The 9,127-nt window shown below is 51.4% G+C and overlaps 1 protein-coding gene across 4 annotated transcripts in view; it reads right to left on the bottom strand.

The window, feature by feature from the left end:
* Positions 1-938: 938 nt before the first annotated feature.
* The window catches only part of ARHGAP44 (Rho GTPase activating protein 44), a 199,512-nt gene continuing 191,323 nt past the window's right edge, over positions 939-9,127 (bottom strand). For 2 of the 4 annotated variants that reach the window (XM_012806025.2, XM_012806024.2), the window contains 3 exons: positions 6,736-7,113; positions 4,903-4,954; positions 939-2,480 (listed from right to left, as the gene is read on the bottom strand). In XM_012806025.2, coding sequence (XP_012661479.1) covers positions 4,947-4,954; positions 6,736-7,113 — 386 coding nt within the window. In that variant the 3' untranslated portion in view covers positions 939-2,480; positions 4,903-4,946. The remainder of the gene's footprint in view (positions 2,481-4,902; positions 4,955-6,735; positions 7,114-9,127) is intronic. The other 2 variants (XM_012806023.2, XM_003791080.3) reach the window with 1 other exon arrangement.

Genomic DNA, 9,127 nt, shown 5'->3' on the forward strand with positions numbered 1-9,127 from the left:
GGCTTAAGCCATTCTCTTGCCTCAGCCTCCCAAGTCGCTGGGACTATAGGTGCCCACCACAGCACCCAGCTGTTTTTATTGGAGGCGGGGGTTGTAGTTGTTTGGCAGGCCTGGGCTGGACTCGAACCCACCGGCTCTGGTGTATGTGGCTGGCACCCTAGCTGCTGAACTATAGGCGCCAAGCCTGCAAGTTGGTTTTAAATAAGTCACGTAGACCCCACACCCAGTCCAGCAAGGATTCCTTCTGCACGTAAGAGACACACCAAATGGCAGGGAATAGTGGCTCTGAGACTCCAAGACTCAAGGAATAATATTTCCAAAACATAGGTGCAATAAAGATTGAGATTGGTGCCCTGAGTTCTTTGACTCTGTCCTAATGCTGCCTTGGAGAGTTCCACATGCCATAGTGTCATGCAGCCGGGGACTTGGTGTGCCCTGGAAGCTAGGCTTGACCAGCAAGGACCTCTGGAGCCTCTATGCAGGGGAGCTATCATTGTTAGCTGAGGCTTTTGGCAGAAGCTGGGCTGGCTCAAGTGTTGTGTCACATCATGGGCCAGTGCGGTGGGTCAGAGAAATGCAGTCTTTTGTTCTGGGTAAAAATGGAAACAACAGATTGGCTCTTTCGCCCTAAATGAGAATGAGGATTACTGTTTGTTGTTGAAAGTTTTGAGAAGTGTCACATTGGGCTGGTCCACTTGCCCTCTTGTGGGATTTAGAAACGCAAGTTGGTGCTTGATTTGAACAATCAAAAGAAAATTCTCCAAGCTGAACCTGGTATTTGTGTAGTCTCCTTACCCAGGAGAATGTATCCAGAGTGGCTCACAAAGCAAGGCCTTGCCTTCTCTGGCAGTGACCCTTGGGCACCCCCCTGGTACAGCACGTGAGGGCATAAGATTGATAGTTGTGTCCCCACGGGTTTATTAAAAACATATGCCAAGCTCAGGGATAATAAATCTATTTTAATAACATTACTTTTGACAATAATTTGTACATGTATTTAAAGGTAACTTTCAACCCCCCTGCCCCACTCCATTACAAATTGAGGATTGAACTGCCCTTGCCAGGAAGTGAGCAAAGCCGTAACATCAGAAATCTCTGCAAATCCTGCTCAGAGAAGGGTGGCTTTACACTGTGTTGGGAAAAACTATGCATTTAAATTTTTCATTGTACACCTGTACATTGGTTTAGATTGAATGGCTCAAATTAAACAAATATAGATTTCATATATACAAATATTATATCATGTATAGGTATATTATATCTATTTTAAAAGGATAAAATTTTGAACTTTTGACTTTGCATGCATGGCCCAAATCTTGTCTCACTTCCTTATTCCTCAGTGTGGAGAGGTTCCCCAGTGCCGTCCTGGCCCTTGTCTGGGGGCAGGTAGGACTCATGAGAGGGGATGGGTGGCAGAGGCCAGTGACAAAGCAGGCCACACATGGGAGCCAGGGTCTCCGTGGCTGGTCTCATGTTCCCCTACATGCTTGGGTAACAGAATTATTGCTATTCAGTTGTAACCTCCAAAAGAGACAGCTCTAGGACATCACATACTCTTGAGCGGGGTGCCTCTAGGTGCCCGGAGGGGTGGACTGCTCTCAGCCAATGTTTTGGGAGGCATGGGGGCTGCCTTCAAGATACCACCAGCATGGTCATGTCCTACCCTGGAAACTCAAAGTGACAGGGAGTAATGGCAGCTTTCAGCCACACGGTGAGGAAAGAGAACTGTTTAAGAAGTGAAACAAACTTTTAAGCCATTTACTTTGGAGCCCACCGAAAGAGGGGGTGCCTAGAAGGTTTTTATAGTGGTAAGTTGTTCTCTCAAGGGGGCTGATCAAGGTCAGTTGCGCCAGGACTGCCAGAACCCCAGGCCTAGTCCAGCTGTTGGGGAGAGGTCCCTGCTGTCCTGTTCCCTTCCTGTAGCCACACGCAGACAACTGCAGGACCTGACATTAGCTGTAGGAGGAACGTAGTAGCAACCCGCGAGTCTAACCAGGCAACTCGTCCCTCCTGTACCACCCCACCCTCCGGATGACACTGAGAAGCCTTTGGGTGGAGAGGGAGATAGATGCTGCTTGGCATGGGAGCTGAAAGTGGATCAAAATAGGCACAAAGTCAAAAGGCAAACAAAAGGCCGAAGTCACCACCCGAAAGGAAAAGACAAAATCTGAACCACCAGCTTCGCCACAGACCGGAGATCACAATTTTCTGCCAAACTTCAACCCCGCGTTGGCAGTGACAGAAAGAGCCAACGGAGAACACTTGGCAAGATTGGGACACTGCTCCTGGCACTTCGGGCCCACGTGTGTATGTACAGGGTGCTGGATGGGCGGGTGTGCGTCAGAGGGCAGTGCTCTCAGATTCTTCCTCCTCATCCCTCTTGTCAGTCACCGAGTGTCGTGGCGCACGCTCCCGGGGACTCAGGCGAAGTGTCGACCCCAGCTCTATGTGGATTGAAGGGATGTCGAAGTGGACAAGATCTGCAAGTTGGGGCAGGGAGAGAGGTCGTTAAGGGGGCTTCCGGCTGCTGTCAGTGAGAGCATTAGGCAGCAAGGTGGGGAAGCTGCTCTAGGGATGGGTCATTTGGAGGCTGATTTAAGCATTTTGCTCACGATCTGGCTGTCTTGGGGCCTGCCTGTAAGCTCACAGCACCGTAGCGTCTGGGATGGGGCAAGGCTGTTAGGACGGGAAGGCTAGAACAGCATGACCCTGCTAGCCTACCGGGTGCTTGGTTCTTGATACGATGCTCTTGGGCAGGTGTTGGCGACTTCGTTTGGGGGATCTATATCAGGCTGCATTTTGTTCCTAGAATCTGCAGGGACAGGGCCCCAGACAGCAGAAAAGACCTGCTCCTTCTCCCAAGTCTGAGAATGAATGGGGCACCCTGAGCCTGTGTCCTCACTCAGAAACTGCCACCTTGTGGACAGCTGGTGGAGGCGGAGCAGAGAGTCTCCCTGAGGAGGATGGAAGTCACAGCAGCAAGCTGTGGGTTCCCTGACACTGGGAAAACCCCCAACTCTGGTCACAGCCCTGGTAGGAGCGCCATAGGTCATTCTTCCTGGTGAGACGATCAGGAAGGATGTACCTGGAGTAACAGGGCTCAGTGTGGCCCTCTGTGAGTCAGCAAAGGGGACAGCCACCAGCAGCTCCATCTGTATAAGACCCTTGCTGAACACTCACATTGGAAATGGCCCTGGAGCTGTAGCCTTGGCCATGGTGGACGTTGGTGAGGCTGAGCCTGCTGCTTCCTGGGGCTGCAGGAGCAAACTAGGGTATGTTAAAGCCAGACAGCCAAGATCTTGGGGCCCTTTACCCTGTCATGCTATCTCCCCAACTCTGCTGCTTAGTTTCTGGCCTTCGCTTAGCCTTGGATGACAGAGGCAGTGGGCTGGCAGGGGAGCAGCCCTGGACCACGCTCAGGACAGGGTGTTTCTGACCCTGTTGATCTGTAGGACACATGTTCAGACTGAGGAATACCATACTGCGTGCACAAACAGACATTCCGACACTGTCCGAATGAGGTCATACAAACATGGAAGCTCTGGGACAAAGGTCCTCCTCCCTCACCCCACAGGTAGTCCTCTAAATGTCACCAAGCCTGTCTTTGTTTAGTTGCCTGATGGAGGAAAGATTTAGGGGCTTTGAGGCTCAGGCGGTGGCTCTTCTGCCTCCCAGGGTGACCGTGGTCCCAGGCCTGCCTCTGCCCTCCCCTTTGCCCCATGCCCAAGTGTGAGGCTGTACCAGCCTGTAGCCCACCCACTGTGCAGGGTTCATTATCGGAAGCATAAGCTCAACTGTTTTGATTCAAACTCCCAAATCTGTCACACAATATGTGTGTGACCTTGGACAAATTTCTGACTTTCCCTGCAACTCAGCAGTGAATGAGTGACAAGTTTAGACAAGCTCAAGACAGGCACTTGGTGTCCCTGCCACACCATCCTTGCTGTTCTCTCAAAGAGACTCTGAGAGATAGAACCACTTATAAAAGGATCAGGGCTCTGGAGAAGCCCTCACCAGCATTTCTGGGGAAGGGAAGCAGTGACTTCTCTTCAAGCCAGGACACCTGCCTGAGTTTCTGTAGGATGAAGGCCAAGATGACGGGAAAGCCATGGCTTGCCCCTCCCCACTGAGGCAGATACCCCAAATTCCTCTGCCTTCTTTCACTTTCTTGCCGTGGTTTTAGTTTTGAGTGCCTGCTCTTTATAGGAGGAGACCGAGCAGATACTGATAAAAATGCTCCTAAAATATTTTACTGTTGGCTAGAAAGGACATGGTTGGCCACATACACCTAGGATGGGGCAAGGGGAGCTTGGGCTGAGTTCTGACACTACGGACACTCCAGGGCTTGCCAGTGGACTCAGACCAGACCAGAAGAATACGGACATTAGAGCCTGCATCTGGAAGTGGAGTCTGTCAGTGCAAACTCACAGCCACAGGGACCGGGGTCCAGGCTGTGGGGGTGGACCCTGTGCCAAGCTGCACCAGGAGTGGCCTCCCCTCAGGGCCCCTTCCTAAGCAAAAGTGAAAGTCCCCCAGGGCACTAGGCACAAAACCCTCCCACATATCTGCCATCTGAACAGATCTACACCCTTCACCTTCTACACGTGAGGGAGAGAGGAGGCACTGCAGGGAGGTGACTGGGGACCGGGAAGGCGGGGCACAGGAGAGATAGGCCTGCTGGCCCCAGCTCCTCCTAACACAGAGAAAGAAACAAGACCAGTGACCCCTCCACGCCAAACGAGCTCAAGGGTCAGCTCCTCCTTGCTGAGATCGGGAAGGCTGGAGGGTGGAGCAGCCGTGCGGATGGGCAGAGCCACATGCAGAGACAGGAGCGGAGAGAGGAGCGGGCGGCAGCTGGGCCTGGCTACGGGAAGAGGGGGCGAGGCCGGGGCGCCAGCTTACCCTGCAAATCCCCCTCACACGTATCCAAAACTGCGTCACTCATGTCACACAGCTGCAAGAACACAACGACAGGATTCGGAGAAAGGAATCAACACGACGAAACAAGAACGTCACAAAAAACTATGCCAAAATCACAGTCCCAGGTGGGCCACACCAAACCATGACGGAGTCTGCACTGGCTCAGGCCTGGACAGATGGGACAAAACGACAGTCTGCCACCAAAAGGACATTAAAACAGAACAGTGTCTGCAGGAGGCAAGGTGCATTGTTAATCCTACAGCGGTTCTCAGACCTTCACGATGGTAGGCCAGTCATTCCACTTCTCCTAGAGAGCTCAGGGGTGCTGTCATTCTTTCTATTGCCCATTTCTGCTCCCACATTTCTCCTCTCGTTTTACTCTTTTCTGCTCTCCTGAGTGTTATCCCTGCTTCTACTGCTGGGAATGTGGACACTATGCCATGTTCCTTCCTTGGGGTAGGTGGATGGGAGAAGCAGCCCCGAGAGCTGACCTGGGTGACCACAAGCTCCCCAGGCCAGTGTTGCCTCCTTCAGGCCTGTGCCTCCCACCACAGGCCCTTCAGGAAACGTCACCACTGAGGACTTAATTTTTAATAAGCCTCAGGGTAGATGACAGCAGTTGTACATTCAGCATTAATCACAACCAAATATAAAGAAAGCCAGATTCCCCAGATGGCTCTTCCCCATAATATTTAAATAGGACCCACCGCAAACACTGGCAAATTGGACTAGCTTTTTCAAAGGCAGCCAGGAGCTGAACCCCACTCACTGCTCCTATCTAACCGAAGGAAAAAGAAATCACTCCTTTGGGGAAGGATGTTAGCACAAAAGTGGGTATCTGTGAGAGGCCCAGTGCGCCCTAGAACCTGGGAGGGCATGGTTTCACGTGGCAAGTGCATGAGTGTGTACACATGTGTGCTACTCCAACCTCAGCTCCCTCACCTTCTGCTCCTTGGGACAACTCTGAACAGACATATGCCCAGGCTCTCTGCCCTGCGGTGAAACAGGTTGGCTCCATTCCAAGACAGAGCCCAACAGTTTGCCTGTCTTCCTGAACAAGAACAAGGCTCACATGACCGTCGCGGCCGCCACAGACACGCTCCTGACATTAGAACCTTATGTGGTTGACATGTCTGGAGAGATGTTTCAGAAACAGCTTGTTTCTTCCAACTAGTGAATGGTTTTAGCTAAACGTGGGGTGTGCGTGAGTGTGTGTGTGTGTGTGTGTGCGAGATTTCATGCTTACATCTTTTTTCTAAGGGGAAAGAAGATAGATCTGCCTTTGTTTTTAAATTTAAATCAAAACTAAATTAAATAGTGTGGGTCTGTCCAATTAGCTCCTCAAAGAACAGGTAGGGGGGACTAAGGTGGTAGAGACACGTAACTTTTCTGCTATTGATGCCTCTCTACAGACCTAGAAATATGTTTTTCTACCAAGTATTATTTTACTCATATGGAAAATTATCTTTGGTGCTTAGCCGCTGTTCTCCAGAGAAACATTTGTACCCGTCAGTCTCCTGGGCTCTGCTCTGGGAATACCTCATGTGAGGTTTTTGATGCTGTTCTGTTAGCATAACCAACAGGGCCTACTCCAAAGGATTCAGAGTGCTTAAGCCCAAAAATTAAGAGCAGAAATAGCCCCCTGGGCTGGCAGGTTTAGCCTGGGAGAAATCCCCTAACACGCCCCTCTGCTCAGTCTCAGGGCTGCCCCCCATTGCTGGGCTCCTGAGGTCCTCCTAGAAGCAACACGTGGCACCAGGCTCGTTTTACTGTGGTTCACAGAGGAATGTGAGGGAGCACATGTGGCTTGGTTACCTGTAGACATGCTCTCCCCGGGGGACATGCCATCCAGCGTGGGGGGCTCCACAGACTGGGGACTAGAGGCTGACAGGCTGACCGTGGGAGGCTGAGGAGGCGGCAGGGTGGGTCTCTGTCGGGGCTTGGGAGTGGGCCGTGATTTGGTCAAAGTGCTTGTAAAGACAGAAGGAGAGGCCAGGGGAGGGGCTGCAGCTGGGGAGAGCTGGCCTGAGGCCAAGGAGTACCCCTGGGGGTAGCTCAGTCCGTAGGGTGATGGGGTGCTTGGGGGAGTGGGAGACAGGCTGACTGGGGACGGCTGGCCCGTGCACTGGTCAGCCACGGCCCCCGGCTGGCCAAAGGGGGCCTTGGGTGGAATTGGTGCCAGCTTCTTTGATACTGAAAGAGAAAACAACAACAAAACACGATGGTGTTAAATGAGGCCTATGGGTGTGGCCACAGCCTGTTCACATACCCTGAGTGTTCAGAGTTGTCCCAGGCCCTCCCCTTCCCACCCACCCACAACCCCTGCACCCCAACACTCGCCATGCCGAGATCGGCCAATACTGTTTTAAAAATTAGCCCAGAACTGCAAGTCTTCACATCCTCCCATCTGTTAACTAATTCCTCCTCCTCTTTTCTGGATTCCTGCCTGGATCTACACAGGCTCACCCAGTCAAACTGGAGAGCCCGTTTCCCCTCCACAAGTGGTGGGCTGTTTTCCCAGTGGTGAAAGGTGTTGCTCCTACACTCTGTGAGTCAGGGAGCCCGGGCCCACCAGAGGAGGGTGCCAGTTCAATTTGCCTTGGTGGTTGGGGGAGCCCTGACTTAGGGCCAGGGCCAGGGATGGGGAACTGACTTTCTGCTAAACCTGCCCTGGGGCTTCTGACTCCCCTGATAGCAATCAAGGTGTCTGGCCCAATCTTCCAGCATCGGACACCTCACCCCTCCACAGATCCATCCCTGCCTCCGTCCTGCCTACGCACCTTAGGGTTTTTTCCTTGTTTTCTCTTTTTCCCTCTGGGTACAAGGATATATACATCCACTTCATTTTTCAAAACACATCATTGCCCCAACTTCCTTTGTATTTAATATTACTTCCAATTTCGTTTTCTGTTTACCTAATCATCCTGAAGGCAGACAAATACATTGAACTGACAATGAATTGGGAGAGACAACAAATTCAAACACCGAAGAGATCTGTTTGATGGGAAGACACGGGGAAAACAATCACTCAGTTGTCAGAATTAAAGTGAGGGCTAGCTGTGGGTGGCTCTGATTCTGGAAGAAACGATCTTGTAAGTCCTCAGGGAGGCATCAGAAAGTCCTCCTCCACCCTCCACTGCCTTCACAGGACAATATCTACTGTAAGGACACTTCAGGTATTTTCCCTGGCTCATTCAGTCTGCAATGTGGACAAGAAAGGGACATGTCTTTCAGAGTCCTACCCACTTGAGTTCAAATTTCTGTCCTGCTACTCACCTGTGCTGTGCCTTGAGGTGATTTATTCAAACCTCTTCTGTTCAATGAGAAGAATAATATTCTCTCTACCTCATTGTAATAATTAATTAGATGGATCATGCATGTAAAGCACCATATAATCACGCCTTAAAACCATCTAATTTTCCAAATTCCCTTGAGCACAGGGGAAGTAGTCTCTTAGCACCTGCCACGGTCGCTCCTGATAGCCACGTGGTCAGGGCTGACGGGTGCAGGAATTACTCCATAGGGTGAGGGGATGTAGTGACATTACCCCATCTGTGATGACACTTTCCACTCCCAGGTCATGACAGGAGTAGGCCATGGTGCTAAATTGTAGGTACACTGTCAAAAGACTGAGGTGTCAAAACAAAAAACAAAAACCAGCTAAGGGCCATCTGTGGGCAATGATGGGGAGAGAGTTCAGGGCCATCTGTGGGCAATGATGGGGAGAGAGTAGGGAAGAAAGTTCTGCCTTTCAAAAGATGGCTCTGAACTACTAATAGTCACTTAGGAAAGGGCCCCGAGTCATTCGGGGCCACACTGCCTGCTTAGGTCCAATGTGCGACAAAAACCCAAAGGCCCAGCCTGTCACTAGCATCAAGAAGCTGACTGGCTCTGACAGGAGCTCTGGCCTTCCCACTGGACAAAACAATGGCTTAGCCATCACCCCTAACTTATAGGCCCGAAAGAAGATTAAAGAACTCAAAGATGCACCAATGAGAATGGCATCTAAACTCCAAAGTTGCTGGATAGAAGCCTAGTAATGCTGAAGCACCACCATCACCACCTTGGCCTAACCTTCAAGTTCCTTCTGGGCCACCCACCTAACCGTTGAGTCTGGAAGCGATGCTGCTGCGTGTCCCCACAGTGCCCTGAACACCTCGATGCTGCTGCGTGTCCCCACAGTGCCCTGAACGCCTCGATGCTGCTG

Source organism: Otolemur garnettii, unplaced genomic scaffold, assembly GCF_000181295.1.
Source record: "Otolemur garnettii isolate 467f Iridium unplaced genomic scaffold, OtoGar3 scaffold00046, whole genome shotgun sequence".
NCBI classification, from domain to species: domain Eukaryota; kingdom Metazoa; phylum Chordata; class Mammalia; order Primates; family Galagidae; genus Otolemur; species Otolemur garnettii.